Genomic DNA, 20,845 nt, shown 5'->3' with positions numbered 1-20,845 from the left:
TAAATAAAATAGCAAATGAATCGAAGCAATTGTATTCGAACTAACACTTTCTTCCCTCTACTTCTTTCGCCTTTTTTTCAGCCGCTCAGGATGAGGAAACGGTTTCGGTGGCTCTTTCGGACACCACACCGCGATCCCGCACGGCCTACGTTGATGACGGAAGCGGTGGCTATGGGACCGCCAATCTGCCACCAGATCTGCTAGCCTTCCCTAGCACACGCTTTCCCCAGTCACCGTCGATTCAGAGTTCGATGTCGAACATTCACGATGGTCGAATCTACGGCAAATCACCGCTGTCGAGTCCGATCTATCAGCACAGTCCGGCGCTGGCTGGCGGTCAGGTTCCGGTTGGCTTCCGTACGCTGCAGCATCCCAAAACCGGTCGAACGATAGCGATTGCTGCGCAGCGATCGAACTCGCCCTTCACACCGGCACCGTTGATCTATCCGCAGGTGGTGATGAAACAGGGCTACGTAACCATTCCCCGCAAGCCTCGCACACCGAGTTGGACGCCGTCGATCAATTCAACGGCCACGACGGCAGAATTGCTTCCACCAACGAGCCCTACATCGATCGGTGAGCTACCGGCCGCGACCGAGCCGGTTTATGACAATCTAGGCCTCCGAACGACGGCATCCGGCAATTCGACGCTCAAACTAAACAAAGCTTCGCGGTCAGCCGGAAGCAGTAGCAACAGTACGTACAGTATGAAGAATCGACCACTTCCAGCGACCCCCGGCGGTCAAACGGCCTCAGCAACGACATCGATGCACAACAGCTCATCCGGTAGCAACTACGAATCGATTCCGGAAATGGGGGGCACGGAAAAAGCAGCAACACGAGCAGGAGGACAATCACCACCCGGGAAGCCGTTGCCGGCCGGTCTCGAATCGATCTACGGCAGAACCATGGGCCTCAACGGTACTGCCAGCAGTAGTAGCAGTAGCCACAGTAGAAGTAAAGTGCCACCGCGACCACCACCGAAGCCTAAGAAGAAGCCACCGAGCATAGCGAGCGGAACGGTCGGCATACCGAACAACACTACCAATGCCAGCGGCAGCGGTGGGCTGGTCAGTACAAGCAGCACCAGTCCGCTGTTCTCCGAGGAGGGTGAAGACGGTACCGAGGTTTAGGAAACGCTCGGTCGTTCGAAGGGAAGCAAACGAGGGAGGTACAGAACTCTGGACTTCGGGTGCGCCCCGGGGGTCGTGTGAGTAGTTGATAAACGGAAACAAACAAGTATATATATGCTAATATATATGAATTCGATATAGTATATTCGAAGAAATAGGTAATAATTATTTTTTTCTAACTCTATTTGAACGTACATTGAAGTTGAAAGTGAGAACTATATAGCGCAAGGACGAACCGAACGGTGATTGAACTTGATGTGTATACAAGCGACAAGAAATCTTTATGAACTCGATGAAATAGCATTACTATTAACTATTACTATATATTATGCTAGGTAATATTGTTTGTTTTATAAGAAAATGACACGAAAATTGTAACACAAAAAAGTGGCAGAACGGCAGACGAAGGATCAAAAGTTTAAACTAGACTAATGTTGATTAAACAAAAAAAAACTGTATGCTATAGTTTGATAATGATGCCAGCGAAAGTGGTAAAGTGATGGAAATAATAGCTATTTATTCAAGACGAGCGTGTGAGAGATAAGGCTGAAGCTGAAGGATGGAGCCTCCGTTTTTTTGCCGGGTGTGAATTGTGGCGGCGGCAGCAGCACAAAAAAAAATTAGATTACACACGATGAAGAGCTAAAAATAAGTGTAGCTGGTGATAAAATTTCGGCTTTTTTGTCTTTTTATTGCAGGAAAGTTTTCTGCTTGAACCGAGAAATTAACTTTTAAACATTTAAACGATCGCAATCTAACCGAAGTTTTCTCTACAAGTAGATAACGACGGGATGAATATAATTATCTTTCTTTCTTTGCGGGATCTGGTCACTAAAACACATTCAGAAAGGACGTCCGGAATTAATTATAAAAAAAGATTCAAATTAGAATTGGCGGTGGAAAAAGTGCGGTAATTTCGGTTTCGGTTTCGGGTTAGGGGAATGGAACGGCAGGATCCTTGTTGCAATGGCCTATTATCTTAATCTGCTGAGAAGCCTGGTAAGAAGGTCTTCTTTCCTCTAACTGTGTAGTGCGTGAATGCGTTAAATTTTCCTTGCATTGTCGGTTACAGTGGTGAGCTGGACGCATTTCGTGTGTCATTGTAAACAATTTACAATACAGCAAAATCACCTTTTCTGAGGTTTTTACGCGATTTGTTTTTTTCGACTATTCGAAAACGATGCAACTTATCGAGTTAAAACCAATCATCAATGGTGTTGATACAGAAAATTTTTAAACTGCATTCTGTTAACACCATATTCCACTAAAGTTTGCAGTGAGACACAAAGCGAGGTTTTTCCTTGTCGTAGGTTGCTGGTACAATAGATTAACCAAGTCGGGAATGAATTCGGATGCTTTCTTCTGTGAAGTCATGTAGGTTTTTGTCTTGAACGATGGTAGTAAAACGCAGTTGATCCAGATGAATGGTTGAGAAATTAAATCGAACTGAACCTTCAAGCACAAGAAATAATTGCATCAGATCTCGGATGTGCTCATTCGGCTCAACCATTCCACAATCGAATCTACCGAGAATTGTTCAATTATGTTCGCGCTGCAAAACTAGATGCCATTTTCCTTACCTCAACAACCCCCTAAATCATTGCATGAATTGCAAAAACAACATTTCCCCTTTACAAATGCACAAAAGCATCAATTTGGCAGGATCGCCAATGTGTTATTCAGTGTTCTAGTAGGATTTCACAAATTGCTCTTCTAGTTGGACAAAGTTTGCAGTGGGACCCAAAGTGGTTTTCTTTCTTGTCGTAGGTTCCAGTCCAGTAGGTCTAGTAGGTCAGCTAAGTCGGGGATGAATTTGGAAGCTTTCTCCTGTGAAGTCGTGCAGATTTCTGTCTTGAACAATGGAAGTAAAACCCACCAGGTCTAGATGGTTGGACTCTTCATTTATTAAATTGGGTGATCATAACTAGCTTCACTCTACGCACCTTCACGTTAAGCTTCTGGGGTTCTGATGGTTCTCTTGTGGTTGATAAACCGAACTGAAGCTTCAAACACAAGCAATAATTGCATCAGATCTCGGATGTGTTCATTCAGTTCAACCGTTCCACAATTGAATCTACCGAGAAATGTTCACTATTGTTCGCGCTGCAAAACTAGATTTCATTTTCCCTGCTTCAACAACCAGAAATGAATTGCAAAACAAAATTTCACCTTCACAAATACACAAAATGATCAATTTGGCAGGATCGCCAATGTGATATTCAGCGTTACAGTCATCTTGCACAGCTCCCTTCAAGCGAGAAACTATCAGCACCATATTCCGCGTTTCTCTCTGATCCTGTAACACACTTCAGGCTAACTGGCTAGCATAGTATTAACGTTGGGATTCCACAGATTGTATCGTTCTACCAGTTGGACAAAGTTTGCAGTGAGACACAAGGCGGTGGTTTCCCTTGTCGCGCTGGTTGCTGATTCAGTAGTTTAACCAACTTGGAAATGAATTTGGATGCTTTCTCCGGTAAAGTTATATGACACATTCCAGTGCTATGGGACAGAATCAGTACCAATTTTTACTGTGTTAACCTGCTTCCTGTTTTGCCATTTTTTGATAAATAGTTCATTAACGAGGACATTAGCTTCCACTTGAATGCCAGGGATTTGATGAAATAGCAACTGATTGTGTGGATGGTGTCCCGTAACGCTGGAATGTGACATATAGCTTGCCGTTTTAAGCGATAGGAGTAAAACCCACCTGATTCAGATGGATGGACTCTTCGGGTATGAACCCGGGTGATCATAACTAGCTTCCCTCCATATACCTTCACGTTAAACTTCTAGGGTTCTGATGGTTCTATTAGGGTTAGGAAGTAGGACTGAAGCTTTAGACGCAGGAAATAATTTCATCAGATCTCGGATGTGCTCATCCAGCTTAACCATTCCACAATCGAATCTACCAAGAATTGCAGATAGAATTAACAAAAGGGCGAATGTCGCAAGCGTAAACACACCGAGTGAGGGTTGATTTTCCTATACTGATCCAGCAAAAAATAACTCTCACCCGTTTTGTTTACATTTGCGACATTCGCCCTTTTGTTAATTCTATTTAAAATTGTTCAATATTATTCGCGCTACAAAAATAGATTTCATTTTCCTTTTCCTACCTCAACAACCTTCTGGTTCACTGCATCAATTGCAAAACAAAAACTTTACTTTCATAAATACACAAATGGTTCAATTTGGCCGGATCGCCAATGTGATATTCAGTCATCTTGCATAGCTTCCTTTAAGCGGGAAGCTATCAGCACCATATTCTACGTTTCTCTCTAAACCTGTAACACACTTCAAGCTAACCGGCTTACATAGTATTAACGTTGGGATTTCATGGATTGCTCTACTAGCAGCGCTACTGCTGCGGGATGGGATGGGATGCGGGATGATGGGAGTAAATCCCACTGGATGCAGATGAATGGACTCTTCGGGTATAAACTCCGGTGATCATAGCCAGCTTCACTTCACATACCTAAAACAAGCCACCGAAGTAAGAGTTTTTCTATAATTTCAGGTTGCAAAAGTAAATTTTTACATCGCATCGGAAAGAATGTTAAGAACTGTAGCAAAGGATTGGGTTATCAGTATGAGAACAAAGATTCCGTTGGCATCATCAAGATCTAGCCCATGGCATCATATGCGACCATGTACGCACGTAATTTTTTTTTAATTAAAAAAATCGCGGGTAAATAATTTCAGCAGTTATTTACATTATTTTGCGTACGAAACCGGTATCAGTACGTACGTTTATTAACTTTCCTTCAGTCGATTGTCATAATCTTCTACAATTTTAAAGCTAGGAGCATACGAGATTTCGTGATGATGGTACCGCTTCTCTGCACGCCTGCCATTCGAATAACACCTTCCAATGCAATGTTGAACAGTAAATTCGATAGCCCGTCACCTTGCTTCAAACCATCTAACGTCACAAACGAGTCCGATGTCTCACCCGCTATCCTGACGCTTGTTTTTGAACCATCAAGGGTAGCACGTATCAGCCTAATCAGTTTTGTTGGAAAACCATGTTCAAGCATATTCGGCCACAGCTCATTTCGTTCAACTGAATCGTACGCCGCCTTGAAGTCTATAAACAAATGGTGAGTCTGCAAGTTGAATTCCCGGAATTCATCGAGGATCTGTTGCAGGGTGAATATTTGGTCCGTCGTGGAATGTCCCCCTCAGAAACCGCACTGGTATTCGCCAACAAAAGTTTCTAGCAACGGCCTCAGTCTGAGAAACGGGATGCGGGAGAGAATTTTGTATGCAGAATTCAAGAGAGTAATGCCTCGCGAATTGCTGCATTCGAGTCCGTCTTTCCAACCAGTCCGTAGGTAATTCCGCCTCAGTCCATACCTTTAGTATAACCTGATGGATTGCACAAAACAGCCGTTCGCTCCTGACTTCCAAAAGGTCGGCGTAATGCCGTCCTTTCCAGCTGCTTTGCCTTTGCTTTATCCTCACAGTCACCTCACCTAAATTTTTCAGGTGAGAGCACAATTTGCAATTCTGAAAGTCGGTGTCACGGTGTGGTCTGCTTTTCTGCTGGATTGCTCCGTTAGATATCCTTACTTATGACGTTGTCCGCGGTCATCCGGTATCCCAAAATACCCGAATCTACCTACTATCTCTAGTTTGCCACTGTCAACGCTTACCGTCCGTGAAAGGCGCTTGTTTTTCTCCTTCAAGTTTCTACTTTCGACACATTGATTTGCAACCAAATCCTCAGCTTTTGTTTGCTACAATGTCAGTGTCATTTGTAAGCTGATATTCGTACCTCTCGTGCCTACACCCGTCTTGAAGAACTATGTTTTGCGTATTATTTAGCTTGTAGGATAAACCATCACCTCGTCTCAATCCTCGTCGAGTTGCGAAGGGACCTGAGAGAGTCGCCGAGATGCGCACGAAACACGTCACTCGATCCACCGTAGCTCTGATCAACCGCGTCAGTTTGTCCGGAAAACCATATTCGTACATAACCTGCCGTTACTGTTCTCGAACGACTGTATCGTATGCTGCTTTGAAGTCAATAAAGACACGTTGTATTTTCGACATTTCTACAAAATCTGTCGGGTGGTGAAAATTTAATCTGAGGATCGGAGAGAGTACCTTGTAGGCGTCATTTAGTCGCGTCATGCCGCAATAGTTGCACCAGTCGGGCAGTGATCCCCCTTTTTGTAGAGGGGACAAAGAACTCCTTCCATCTATTCTTTCTGTAGCTTCTACTCCTCCCAAATAGTGGAAATACCCCAGTATAGAACCGTTGCCAGCATTTCTCTGCTGGAAGGCGATGCTAATCCGCAGCTTTGTTGGTCTTCGGCAACCAGATTTCTCGTTTGGCTCCAGACTGGAGCGCAGGCCTTGCCGACAATACCTAAATGCGGTGTGTTGTTTGAAATCGAGCTTAGAGTCGAGCGGTATTCCCAAGTGTTTGACTCAGTTTTCACGACGTAAAGACACGTCTAATAGTGGGTAGTCAAAGACGAGAGGGTTAGATTTCCTGGAGCATGTAATAACTTCGCATTTGCCGGAATTCAGCATCACGCGGTTCGCAAAAATTGATTGCTGCTCCTGTAGAACCGCGGCATCGGACGGTTTCTCTACTTTTGCATACAGCTTAAGATCGTCAGCAAATGACGATTTGCTCGTGGACATTTGCGCAGGAAATTGACAACGTTGAAGTAGACGAGAAAGATCAATCAGGTCCAAGGGGGCTGCCCTGTGGGATTCCAGAGTAAACAGTGAAGGCTCTTGAAATAAAACCATCGACCATCCGGTACGATAGCGCGAGAGGATTTTAGCTTCGCAACGACTGATATGACCATCGCTTCGTCCAGGGACCGAAACGGTTACATTTTTTCTATACATTTTCCAGTTTGCAGTGTCAAGTCAGAATCTCAGCCAATACCGCCGCTTCGTATAGTTTCTGTATCGAGAGAGTCTGTCTCTTTAGGCGTTGAAACTAGCTCGAATACGTACATGATAATAAGTAAACATTCTTATTTCCACTGTGACCAGTCGCAGAAAATGTCACAGTATAGAAATGACAGGCATTTGCCGCTTTTTACTTACAGTGCTAGCTGGCATAGTATGGACAAGCGATAGAGAATAAGGTGTAATTATTGAGGCGTTTTTCACCTGAACTTCTTATAATGAAAATTGTTGCATTATGGTACTGTTTTGTGGCTGATCACTACTTGAAAGATCTCGTAAGAATAGATGCAGTAGAGTTCGTTTTCAATTTTGGAAACGTTCTTTTTTGAATCCGCATTATTTGAGGAAAAGCTGTAGGCATACGAAAAAAGCAGCAAACGAGAATATCAAAAACCAGTACACCTTTTGTCATGCATGCTGCTAGAATATTGAAGCGTGTCTTTGCCGCTCCGAAGTGTGTACGACACGACGAGCAAGCGATGTTATCGATGTTCTGGTATTTCTTCTCAGTGCGTGTGTACTAGAAATCTGCCGTATGACTGGCCGTAAGAAATAATGTCAAATGTTTTCAGATTTTGGTCACCAACCAGTACATTTTACGTCTCTGACTTCGACGATAGGGAGCATAGCAAACAGTGGCTAAGTACTGGAACGCACACTACGAGTCAGTAGGATCGTTCCACTAGCCCCGTAAGCTTCCTGTACTCTAACAGCCGGCTGCGAAGTCTGTCGATAAAGAAGAGCAATGTCTGAAGACGGTATAAGCTCAAGGCTTTGCTTTTTTGGAACGTACTGGACGGCTGCGGAAACTGCTACTCTTGCCAACTTGTTGACAATGAATACACTGGAGAACTTCCGCGCGAACAGTTGATGGGAAATCTGTTCTATGTTGCTCGCAGATTCACTACCCAGGGGCATGACCGATGGAAGGTCGCCTAAGTAACAGTTATAGTTTTATCATACTCTTATTGCGGTTTTCATGACCAATTACGGTCATAGAAGCCATCATTAGACTATGATAAAGCCCAAATTGTTACTTAAGGGTTGTTTTTTCGCTGTTCATTGACATGCATTAGAAGTATTTTGCATTTCTTTTCAGTCTACGTTCGACCTTTCTCAGGTAGCTCCGGAAGCTGGAGGGACGTAATTAATTGTACCGCATGTTGATCGACAGATAGTGGTAAACTACTATGTTTCGAGATTTTCCTGAGAGCAGCTATCCTCTCGGATTTCAGACGTAGTAAAGCAGTGTCTAACCAAGCTACTTGCTTCCGAACGGGCTGTGTTCTTTTTGGAACGTATCGATCGATGGGTTAGTTCAGAATACTAGAGAATGTTGTTGCAGCCGAATTATCATCGTCCTGAATATGAATATATGGTACTACCACCTGCCTTTGCAGAACATCCGTTCATAGCAATGAGCCTATCATGTCAAAAAGAGTTGAAGATATTCAACGATTGGTCATGCTTCCCACCCCTTGTATGAAGGACCATTAGAGAATCTCCTTCCAAGGGCTAAGTCGCCTAAGTCAATCGTTGAATAAACCGTCTTAATGCAGAATGACTCCAGCGGGTGGGGATCAGAGCCCGCTCATTATCCACGAAGTGTTGTTAATCGGGACAAGATTAACCCTAGAAAGTTGACTGTTTCACTCTCCCTAGGCCCACCGCTTTAAACAAGTGCTCTGATGGTCCCTCCCTCTCCCACATTCTAGTTTATTTATGAAATGTGGTATATAAGGATAAAAATAGAACAATCTCACCAGCAGTCCTTCGAATGGAATAGAGTTGCGTCCTTTTAGTTTCCATAAGTGCTTCCAATAATTAGTTTAATTTTTTCTTCTGGTATCCAATATCCATGTGCAGTATTAACACTCGTATTGGCCAAAGTTTTATATAGCAGGAGGTGCTTCATAAGCCTAAACGAAAAAAATAATTGAAATAACTTATTTTATGCTTACCTATTAACAAGGTCGTGTGGCTGCGCCGTCTGCCCAAAACCTCGATTTTGAGATCAGGCAGCCAGGAACCACCCAGCATCGCACCTCCTAGCTTGGCTACTCAAAAGAGCATTACCAGGTATGGCCACGTGGAGGCGCTAGGTAAGGGGCTTGGAATGGCTAGAGCTATATTGAACGCTCCTCATTTGCCTTCCCCATTTCACACCCTGCAGCAGAATTATCATGGTCATTGTCCAAAACTGCATCTCAATTAATGCTACAGAGAATCGTTTGAATTTTATTAAAATTTGCGTGGGCGAAATCGTAGTAGACGGTCAGTGGTGCGATCATCATGTCATGATGGATGTGTTGAAGAATCCTTAACAAGCGAGGAAGGAGCCATCGCTATATCGGGAGCCTGAACTTGAACAGTCGAGCAATTCGTTGGTGATTTGAAACCATTGCACAATGGGCAAAAACGAGCTCGTAATTCCAAGAATTAGAAACCGCTGGTTTGGAATAAGTTACCTAACGGGTGGCAACTAAAATTTTGGAATTTTTTTGCGGGGCTTATGCTCAACAACAAACGAGCTTAGAGAGAAATGAGAGTATGTATGTGTGTATGTATGTGCTCTCTCTCTCCTCTTTTTGTTAATATTTTTTGTTTTGTTTATGCTTGCCCAGTTTTGCTAAAAATGGCGTCGAAACAAGAAGCATTTCGGAGGGGTCTCAATTTACCATAGAATAAAGTCTTGTCACCAAAAACACCCACATGCCAAATTTTGTTCTATTTGCTTGATTAGTTCTCGAGTTATGCAGAAATTTGTGTTTCATTTGTATGGAAGTGTGTTAGTGGGGGAGGGGTTTCTAACCATCACTAAAACCTTTCCTGGCCCCAAAAACCTCTACATGCACATTTTCACGCCGATTGAGTCAGTTCAGTTTTTGATTCTATAAGGAATATCCCGACAGACAGATAGATAGACAGAAATCCATTTTTATATATAAGACTAGCTGACCCGACAAACTTCGTATTGCCACAAATTAACCTGTGTTGTACATAAATCGTGAATCTCGGATGATCTTTGTCACAATCTCGAGTTTTGCAAGCCCCCCAGTGGGTGGCGCTTCCGACGGCGGGTCACCGGCAACACTCGCGACCGTCTCGTCCTGAATGATCTAGTGTTACTATAGATAGTTTTTGTGGTCTTGTATTGACTAATGTTTTATGGAAGAGTCTCGAATTTCTCGAGTTCGATTAGTTTTTGAGTTTCACAAAAATTTCTGTTTTATTTGTATGAGAGTCTCACCACAGAGGTGAGAGGTCTCTAACTATCGTAAAATGAATTCAAGACTCCAAAATCTCCCACATACCAAATTTGGTTCCATTTGCTTGATTAGTTCTCAAGTTATAAGGAAATTTGAATTTCATTTGTATGGGAGCTCCCCTCTTAAAAGGGGAAGGGGTCGTAATTCACCTTAGAAAAAATTTCTGCCATCTAAAACTCCCACATGCCAAATTTGGTTCCATTTGATTGATTAGTTCTCGAGATAAGAGGAAATTTGCATTTCATTTGTATGGAAGCCCACCCTCTTAAAGGGGAGATGGGCCATAACTCGCTTTCTAAAGAAGAGAGGGGTCTCAATTCACCATAGAAAAAAATCTTGCGTCCAAAACCACTTACATGTCAAATTTGGTTCCATTTGCTTGATTAGTTCTCGAGTTATGAGGAAATTTGTTTTTCATTTGTATAGGAGCCCCCCCCCTCTTAAAGTGGGGAAATCCATAGAAAATATACCATAGAAAATATTCTTGCCTACAAAAACACCCACATGATAAATTTGGTTTCATTTGCTTGATTAGTTCTAGAGTTATGAGGAAATTTGTATTTCGTTTGTATGAGAGCCCCCCCTCTTAAAAAGGTAAGGGGTCCTAATTCATCATTGAAAAAATGGTTGCCTCCAAAAACACCCACATGCCAAATATGGTTCCATTTGCTTGATTAGTTCTCGAGTTGTGAGGAAATTTGTATTTCGTTTGTATAGGAGCCCCCCCTCTTAAAGTGGGGAGGGGTTCTAATTCACCATAGAAAATATTCTTGCCCTCGAAAACTTTCACATGCCAAATTTGGTTTCATTTGCTTGATTAGCTCTCGAGTTATGAGGAAATTTGTATTTCATTTGTATAGGAGCCCCCCCTCCTAAAGTGAGGAGGGGTCCCAGTTCATCATAGAAAGAATTTTTGTCTCCAAGAACACCCACGTGTCAAATTTGGTTCCATTTGCTTGATTAGTTCTCGAGTTATGAGGAAAATTGTGTTTCTTTGGTACAGGAGCCCCCCCTCTTAAAGTGGGGAGGGGTCCTAATTTACTATAGAAAGTATTCTTGCCCTCGAAAACCTTCACATGCCAAATTTAGTTCCATTTGCTTGATTAGTTCTCGAGTTATGAGGAAATTTGTATGGAAACCCCCCCTCTTAAAGGGGAGAGGAGTTATAATTCCCCTTATAAAGAGGGGAGGGGTCTCAATTTACCATAGAATAAATTCTTGTCACCGGAAACACCCACATGCCAAATTTTGTTCTATTTGCTTGATTAGTTGTCGAGTTATGCAGAAATTTGTGTTTCAATTGTATGGGAGCCCCCCCTCTTAGTGGGGGGAGGGGTTTCTAACCATCACTAAAACCTTTCCTGGCCCCAAAAAACCTCTACATGCATATTTTCATGCCGATTGGTTCAGTAGTTTTCGATTCTATAAGGAACATACGGACAGACAGACAGACAGACAGACATAAATCCTTCTTTATAGGTATAGATTGCGTAAAAAATTAATTTTTTAGCGATGGTGTCTTTAGAGAAGATTATCAATAAAATACAGCGCATCTTTTTAAACTATTGGAGTGATCTTACATTCATCTATCAGAATGATACAAACCTTTGTTTTTTTTTTTTTTTAATCCGTCCAAAAAAAATTTTTTTCTTCAGAAAAATTGTAGAACACACTGAAATGAGTAACTTTTCTGAATATAGTAACTATATATCTTTAACTAGTTGCGAGATATCATGATTTGCTTAAAAAGTACACATAAAAATCCATTCTGCCCAATAACTTTGCATCCAATTTATTTATTGCTTTCAACTGTTCTCCAAAATTGTTCAGTATGATAAAATACACATATTTTCTGAAGACTGTTTTTGCCTTTGAGTTAGTTTTAATCGCTTTAACTAGGTTATCTATGTATGTGGGGGTGAATTGGGCAAAATAGACTATTCTTCCATTTCGCACAGTATGGAATGGATGTAATTTAATTCTTCTGATGTTCTGACAACATTCGGAAGCTATTTGAGTTCATTTAACGGGCGGCAAAGAAGTTTCTGTATTATTTAATTAGCTTTTATTATGATTTTTGGGGATAATAGAGCAAAATGGACCACTTCCCGAAGTTTGCGCAGGATGAAACCATCACCAATCGATTTCCTGCATTTTTTTGTTACATAGGCATAGGTATCTTGTAAGATTCCAAACCAGCGGCTTATAATTCTTGGGATTACGAGCTCGTTTTTGCCCATTTTGTAATTTAAATATTATTGAAAAAGTAAAAGAAAAAGTTAGATTCAAAATGAAGCCGCTCGTTTTTAACTTTTATTTTCCGATAAGTAGAAGTTGGACAACACTAAGGAGAAAGATTCTTTTATTGGTGTCAAATTGCAAAATTCATAGCTTTGCAATGGATCAACGATGATTGAGCGTGTTTGATTTCATCTGCATAAACATCCCTATTCTGGATTTCGAACGAATCTTTATTTCGTTCGTCTTGTTTCGAACGAGATGTTTTGCTCATTTGATTTTACTAGCGGAAATTTCGTTCGAAAAAACTTTCGTTCGAAATACCAATCCGTTCGAAATATAGAATAGCGGTGAAAATATCCAAATCGACTAACAGCATACTGACACTGTCCGCCATTATCGCTAATGGAAAGCTGGATAGTGTTCAATCGTCCAACTATACTAATGCGACAAGTAATCTGTTATGATTTTAAAACCAGCTATCTTCATGGATCCATTAAGATCAGAAATCATTTGAAACTAGAATGAAAAAATAAAACACTATTCGATAATTCCTTCTGCACCAGAGTGGCATCGAATAGCAACACTTTCCTAGCCAACTCATCCCAACTGCCAAACGGTAGAGAAAAAAGTGCGAATAAAACGAACTGCGATGTCACACAGCTATCGCCGGTAAAAGCCAATCCTCTTCCTTCCCACAGTCACAGGATTAGTCCTTAAATTCATTAGTGGAAAAAAGCAATGCACAACCCAACCAAATGCAGCCACCACGTCAGTTTACATTTGCTTTGCTGCTACCCAACATATTACTATCAGCATCCTCCTTCAGCTTGAGTTGAGTTTGAGTGCGAAAAGAAAGTGCTGATTCTGGCACCCGGCCAACCAGCTAGCCAGCTAACCGGCAAGCTAGCGTGGGCGGCAGCACGCTGCCACGATGTCGTCGAGTGCGAGCGAGAAATAATTAGATACGAAATAATTAACGCGTAAAAGAAGCGAAAAAAAAAAATAACAAGAGTGCCAATCGACTGAGAAAAAAAACAAATTCAAAGTTTAATGAGAAAGAACGAAACAAAAATTAAATAAACGCAGAGACGCAAGTTGAAAGAAAAACACAAACAAATTATAAACGAAAGAGAGGAGGAGGCCAGCAGGAGGGGCTAGGATTAAAGCATTGTACATAGTATGCATAATTATAATAATTACTCTGATAACAGAAAATGAGCCTGGCAAAGCCTAAGCCGAGCGGGGAGCGAGAGGGTTAAACTTTTAAGGACACAGTTGGCTAGGTGAATCTGTTTTTTTTTATACAAACTCGTGCATAAAATCAAATAAAACACAAACTAATTTTGCGGGCAGCAGCAGCTATATAGTTCATGCTTGCTAGGTTTTCACATTGAAACTTTCATTAGCATACGGTAGCCAGCAGCCAGGCGTATGTGTCACATAGGGGGCTTGACGAAAAAAAAAAAAAAAAAACAAACAGAAATGCCGGCACCGAGTGCCTAATCCGGATTTCTGTCTCGCTCGCGAACTCAACCGGTAGACCGGGTTTAGCGCAGAACCAACTGAGGCGGAAAAAAATCTAGCTAAACATGAAACATACAAATGAATACAAACGAAAGCAACGATTAGCAAAAATTATTCCATTGTTTGTGCAACTCCGTTTTCCACTGCAGCATGCCTTATTTAGTTTAAGTATTTGAATTGCATCCGCAAACTACTGAGTTAAAGGGGAGGGAGGGGCACTTGTTTACCGCCGGACCTAATTTGTTTACAGACATACACACAAACAAACACACACAGAAATATATTTGTACATGCGTCGTACAAACAGAGTTACACATACAACTGTCGGGATAGCAGCCGAAATACGACATTTCTGAACGAAATAGCCAGACGCGAATGTGGTGAAGGGGGTGGAAAGGTCGTGTCGGGGGCTCGCCTGAACGGCGCGGTCCCCGTGTTAAGATCAAGTGTACTTGTAGTCTTATAAGCCGGATTATCGGAGATTTATGAAATCGATAAATATGCGTTAATATATATATGGTTTTTCATTTAGTTCTTAAATAGTTTACACTTCTCACGAATACAAAAGCGGGGGGAAGATTACACATTGAACAGAATAAAAAACGAAGAAGAAAAAAATCATACAAACGGCAGCAACAAACACAACAGAATACGCAACAAAAAAAAAGACGAGGGGAAAATCTGAGATAAAAATTGAACATTCAGAAACGTTCACTGTAAAAATGAGAAATCGGCGTAAGCAGAAATAAAAATCAATTGAAAATCTAGTGGAATTTAATTTTGGCTGATGACACACCTTTTTGTGTCTCATTGAATAGTGAGAACATGAAGTCATGAAACAAACGCACAGTGGATTGTAATAGAGATCAATAGGCCGTGATTTTCAGTAGTGTCATTTTCAGTTCAGGTGTGATGGTAATGATTCAAAATGCTGATGGTAATGATTCAAATTGTTAGAAACGTGTGTTATTCTTAACAAACGTAGAATGGTTCGCAGAAGCAGTGAATAATTGAGAATCCACCGAACGTAAGTACCCCTCAAATAATAGTGTTTATTTTGTTCTAAATCTAATTTGGTATTCGCACTGTTCATAATTTTGAATCTCAGCTTTTGAAGGGCTTCGATTTTCTTAGGAAAGAGTCAAATTACAATAAGGCATATTTCTATCAGATATAGTACATATAGGCAATTGTTACAAAAATTTGATGACTTTTGTACCGTGCTTAATCATCAGCTGGGTACAGCTGGTACCAGACATCTGTCCAATAGAACGTTATTTCTCACATTATTTCTAGTCAGCGGGAATAACTTTGAAAGACAAGTGACGCGAACGAAAAAGTTTTCCGTACACGCTGTCATTTGCATTTCCACCTGTTTTGGCGCTGACGGAATTGAAGATAATTCACTCAGTTCTTCGAAATCCCTCGAGCAACTGTCAAGGTCAGCATGTGCGTACTACCAAACAAATGCAAATATATTTTTGTAAATAATTTATTTAGGTATACATTTATTTTTGTTTTTCTCACGAATTAATGCCAGTTGCGGCGAATGGTTGGCACCCAAAAATGATTGTTTCCAGTCATTCGACTCGTTTCCCAGAATACCGGCGGAAAAGCAACTGACAGCGTGGTGAAATTTGTCGGTTCACGTCACTCATCCCGCACACAAAAAACCGGTTTTTCATTCAGTTGTTTTCTTTTTGTCCACAATTTGAAAGGATGGCCTAATGCCATTTTCTCGCTCATGAAGTACTAAGAATTGCTATGGTCTTATCTAATAAAAATTCAAATACAATTGTGACACGACAGTGTATTTTGTTTGATGCCAAATTAATGTAAAAGAAAGTCGAATCTTCTCATTGGTCGAGGTTGTAAACCAGGACATCCCAACCATGACGCGAATCAACAGAACCTGCTGTGTTTTACGCACTAGCGGCTCTTACAGCCATGAGCCGGAACGTATTCATCTTCGCGGAGCTCCTCTTGCATCGTAGTGCCGCGTTCCTGGTTGGACCAGACCTTCATACCGCAACATCGACGATGGTCACTAGTCAGCAACCGCCGCTTGTTTACTACCAGACCCGTAACTATTTGGCATGATTCTGGCTACCGCATTGATAGCCTTCACCGCCTTCATCTTCACAGCTGCCGACCAGCAGCACCACCTCAGTTTTATGGTGGGCATTTTGTGGCCTTGCCCTATGTAATCAGTTCTCGATCTTTCTTTGTCACCAGTATTTCCACTTCTTTCAGTGACTCGCCAATCCACTAGGACTCGCCTCCCATATAGCCCTAGCTGTGCTGGCGGCCGGCCGATTGGAACTAGGACTCGCCGATCATCGCACCTTTAGGTAGCTTCAAAGTCAGTACAGTTCCAGTTCCAGTTCTTCTGTTTGGACGACTTCGCTACTCACTTGACTACTGTGCGAATAGCCTCTACCGTTGACTTCTTTTTCCGGAACCCGGACTGCATGTTCGTCAGACCATGTTCATTTTCCGTGTACTTCGTCAGTCTGTTCAGGATGATCCTCTCGAGGGGTTTTCAGGGTAATCCTCAGCAGGCTTTCCTGACTTCGGCAACAGCACTAACCTGTGGATCTTCCATTGGTCTGACAAGTGACCATCTTCTAGGCATTTTGGCAGCACTGTGTTGAACATGTCCGGAAACGCCTGTGTTGCTGCTTTAAAAGCACTTGTTATGCTGCCTTTGCAGACCAATCAGCTATCCACTTTGCGTTACCGAGTGAAACTTCGGTACGCCTCTGCAATTGTTGCGACGTCACACAACGATACCAACAGCGGTAAGGCATCAGCCAAGCGTCTGAGACAGTCCCCGGGGGATGGCACCCCTGGTGGACCAAAAAAACGCCTGATCGGTAAAAGCCCTCAGGCTAGCGAGCTGGTGGAGCCAACCGACCAAGCAGCGGGAAACACCCAGACGGGTGGCCCGTGGATCGAGGTCACGGCCAAGACGAAGAAATGAGGAAGCTTCACCTAAACCGACAGGGAAGCGAGCGAAGAAGGGCGACACTCTTATCCTGAAAACCGACGGGTCGAAATACTCGGAGCTTCTGAAGGCCATGAGAAGAGATGCCCTACTCAAGGACCTGGGCGCGGCCGTGCGGCGCATCCGCCGCTCACGCACGGGCGAAATGATCCTTGAGTTGAAGAAGGACGCCACCAAGAAGAGTTCCGCATACAAGTCGATAGCGGAAGGAGTGCTCGGGGACGGAGTGCAGGTACGTGCTCTCACACCAGAAATGACTCTCCAGCTTAAAAACCTGGATGAGATCACCGATGTGTGTGAGGTCGTACAAGCCCTCAAAGAGCAAAGTGGAGTGGTGGTGACAACCGAGGCGGTTCGCCTGCGTAACGGTCCTGTCGGGACCCAGGTAGCCACCATACGACTTCCGCTAGCGGACGGAAACGATGCCCTGAAAGCTGCTAGGCTAAAAGTGGGGTGGTCGGTCTGCCCACTAAGCGTGCTGAAGCAATCGGAGGCTTGCTTCCGATTCTTCGAGCACGGGTATAAGGCCTGGAACTGTAAAGGGCCAGATAGGAGCCAATTGTGCAGGAGATGTGGCAGTGATGGCCATAAAGCAAGGGACTGCGTGGAGCCTCCCCAGTGCTTGATCTGTCCCGGTAAAAGGGACGCAAAGCACGTAACGGGAGGTCCAAGGTGCCCGGCTGGTGTGCCGGCGACCAAGCCACGATCATAGTGCAAGTGACACAGCTCAACCTGAACCACTGCAGCACGGCTCAGCAGCTGTTACACCAAGCAGTTTCTGAGTCAGCAATGGACATTGCCATAGTCTCGGATCCATATCGCGTCCCTGCCGGAAACGGCAACTGGGTCTCGGATAGGTCTGCGACGGCGGCTATATGGACGACAAGCAGGTTCCCGGTTCAAAAGGTTGTGTCAACTGCAGACGAGGGATTTGCGGTTGCCAAAGTGGGTGGAGTGTTCTACTGCAGTTGTTATGCTCCGCCGAGTTGGTCTATCGAGCAGTTTACGCGGATGGTAGACCAAGTATCAGTTGTGCTGACTGGTCTAAGGCCGGTGGTTATGACGGGCGACTTTAACGCTTGGGCGGTAGAGTGTGTAAGTCGTCGCACGAACCACAGGGGTCGGATTCTGCTTGAGGCTCTGGTAAAGCTCAACGTAGATCTGGCCAACGTCGGCACCACAAGTACCTTCAGTAGGAACGGTGCGGAGTCTATCATCGACATGACATTCGGCAGTCCTGATCTAATAGGAGACTGGAGGGTAGACAATGGCTACACTCACAGTAACCATCAGGCGGTCCGCTATGGTGTCGGCCAGATAACGAGACGGCAGGCGGCGAGTAGAGTCGACACTTCAACCACCCGTGAATGGAAGACATACTTCGATCACGAAGTATCTGTGGAAGCGTTCCGAAGAGAGTGCGGTGATCGCGGTGTGCCCGATCCGAATCTGTCGCGAGCGTGTGACGCTACGCATGCCTACAAAAGGTCGACCTAGGTATGGGAGGTCACCGGCTTACTGGTGGACAGATGAAATATCGGAACTTCGCGGAGCATGCTTTCGTGCGAGGAGAATTATGCAAAGAGCTCGTTCGGACGAAGGCAGGGCTGAATGTGGAGTAGCACTTGTTGCTGCACGCGCAGCGCTTATGAGTGGGATAAAAGCTAGTAAAAGAGCCTGCTTTTAAAGGTTATGTGCTAGTGCCAATGCGAACTCGTGGGGTGATGCCTACAGGGTCGTAATGGCAAAGACCAAGGGCGCGATAGCGCCCGCAGAGCAATCGCCAGAGATGCTGGAGCGGATCATCGAGGGCCTCTTTCTGCGCCACGAGCCAAGGCCCTGGCCCCAGGCCGCTGAGTCGTCCCACGGCCGACGTTCCAGTATCTCAGACCATAGCGTAGGATGGTCGGCCTCCCAGCCGAACATCCAAAGTAACGTGGGCGAGGGCGGTTTGGAGGTCGGGGAGGAAGTGACGGTTACGAACGAGGAGCTCATCGAGATCGCTAAATCCCTAAAGGTGAGCAAGGCACCGGTGCCAGACGGTATCCCGAATATGGCCATTAAAGCGGCTATTCTAGAGGCTCCCGAATTATTCGGGGCAGTAATGAGTAGATGCCTGGAAGATGGCCACTTCCCGGACAGATGGAAGCGACAGAACCTGGTCCTATTGCCGAAGCCGGGAAAACCTCCGGGTATCCCCTCGTCATATAGGCCGATCTGTCTGCTCGATACTGCCGGCAAGGTGCTGGAAAGGGTTATCCTTAACAGACTCGTACAGTACACTGAGGGTACAAACGGTCTGTCAAGGAACCAATTCGGCTTCCGAAAAGGCAAATCTACGGTGGATGCCATCTTGTCTGTCACTAAGACAGCCGAAGTGGCAATCCAGCCCAAGAGAACAGGTATCCGTTATTGCGCAGTTGTCACGCTCGACGTGAGAAATGCGTTTAATAGCGCTAGCTGGGACTCCATAGCCAACTCGCTTCGGAACGTCCAGGTGCCGGTGTCGCTGTACAGGATCCTGGAAAATTATTTCCAGAATCGTGTGCTATGCTACAACACGGAGGAGGGTCAGAAATGCGTTACAATCACCTCAGGGGTTCTGCAAGGTTCCATACTGGGTCCGGTGTTGTGGAACGTCATGTATGACGAGGTATTGAAGCTAAAGTTCCCGGTACGGGTGGTAATTGTCGGCTTTGCGGATGACATCACCTTGGAAGTCTACGGTGAATCTATCAGAGAGGTTGAGTTGACGGCTGCCCACTCTATAAGCATTGTTGAAGATTGGATGCGATCCAGGAAACTGGAGCTAGCGCATCATAAAACGGAGGTTTTCGTGGTGAACAACCGCAAGTCGGTGCAGCAAGCAAATATCAGCGTCGGGGACTGCACTATTTCGTCAACGCGGTCCTTCAAACTCCTCGGAGTCATGATCGTCGACAAGCTCAAGTTCGGGAGCCTCATCGACTATGCCTGCAAGAGGGCTTCCACAGCTATTTCGGCATTGACTCGTATGATGTCTAATAGCTCTGCGGTATAAGGCGGCAAGCCAACGTGGTCCAGCCCCTACTCAGGTATGGCGGGCCAGTGTGATCATCGGCGTTTGGTACCAAAAGCTATCTAGCCAAGCTGGAAAGCACCTATCGTCTCTGAAGTATTACCGATAATGTGGATTGACGCTGGAGACTCGAGCAGGGTTTTAGTGGGTCTGAATCCTCACGCCTCCTCCTCATACCTAACCCCACACCCTGAGTTGTCTTCTCAGGTATCTGATAGTATCGTATCTTCTCAAGTGCTCAGCTGATTTCCCTACTCGTTAAAAAAACCCGATTTAATCCACCTAGTGGTGAAAGGAACCTTTGTTATACGGTCTTACTTGCTATTTGAGATAGAAATCGATACGTCTTCGGAACATAATTCATCTATTGGTTAACGTTGCGTAGTGCGTTGGTTTTCGTAAAATTGTTGGAAATTGAATAAGTTTACACAATTTGAACAAAATAGCAGCACTTATAAATTTTGATAGATCCTTTTTTCATGAAATTACTGAGTAAGGGAAAGTTGGTTGTTACTAATTTGAGGAAGTGCAAGTAAAAGCAAGTTGTAAGAGAAAATACTATTCTTTAACATACACATTGCGTAGTAAAGGTCTAGTTTATAGGTTTTTGAACTATGCATAAATTCCTGTAATGCCATTCTTTTTGATTGACATCAATAAAGTTTTCTTGAATAAA

At 43.8% G+C, this 20,845-nt stretch overlaps 1 protein-coding gene across 7 annotated transcripts in view; it reads left to right on the top strand.

Moving 5' to 3' along the window:
• Window positions 1-10,589, top strand: part of LOC128745362 (leucine-rich repeat-containing protein 24) — a 476,411-nt gene extending 465,822 nt beyond the window's left edge. For all 7 annotated transcript variants that reach the window (XM_053842419.1, XM_053842420.1, XM_053842418.1 and 4 more), the window contains one exon: window positions 82-10,589. In XM_053842419.1, coding sequence (XP_053698394.1) covers window positions 82-1,133 — 1,052 coding nt within the window. In that variant the 3' untranslated portion in view covers window positions 1,134-10,589. The remainder of the gene's footprint in view (window positions 1-81) is intronic.
• Window positions 10,590-20,845: the final 10,256 nt, after the last annotated feature.

Source organism: Sabethes cyaneus, chromosome 1 (genome assembly GCF_943734655.1).
Source record: "Sabethes cyaneus chromosome 1, idSabCyanKW18_F2, whole genome shotgun sequence".
In the NCBI taxonomy this organism is placed as follows: Eukaryota; Metazoa; Arthropoda; class Insecta; order Diptera; family Culicidae; genus Sabethes; species Sabethes cyaneus.
Note: the sequence above shows the minus strand (reverse complement) of the source record. Positions and strands in the feature narration are given on the sequence as shown.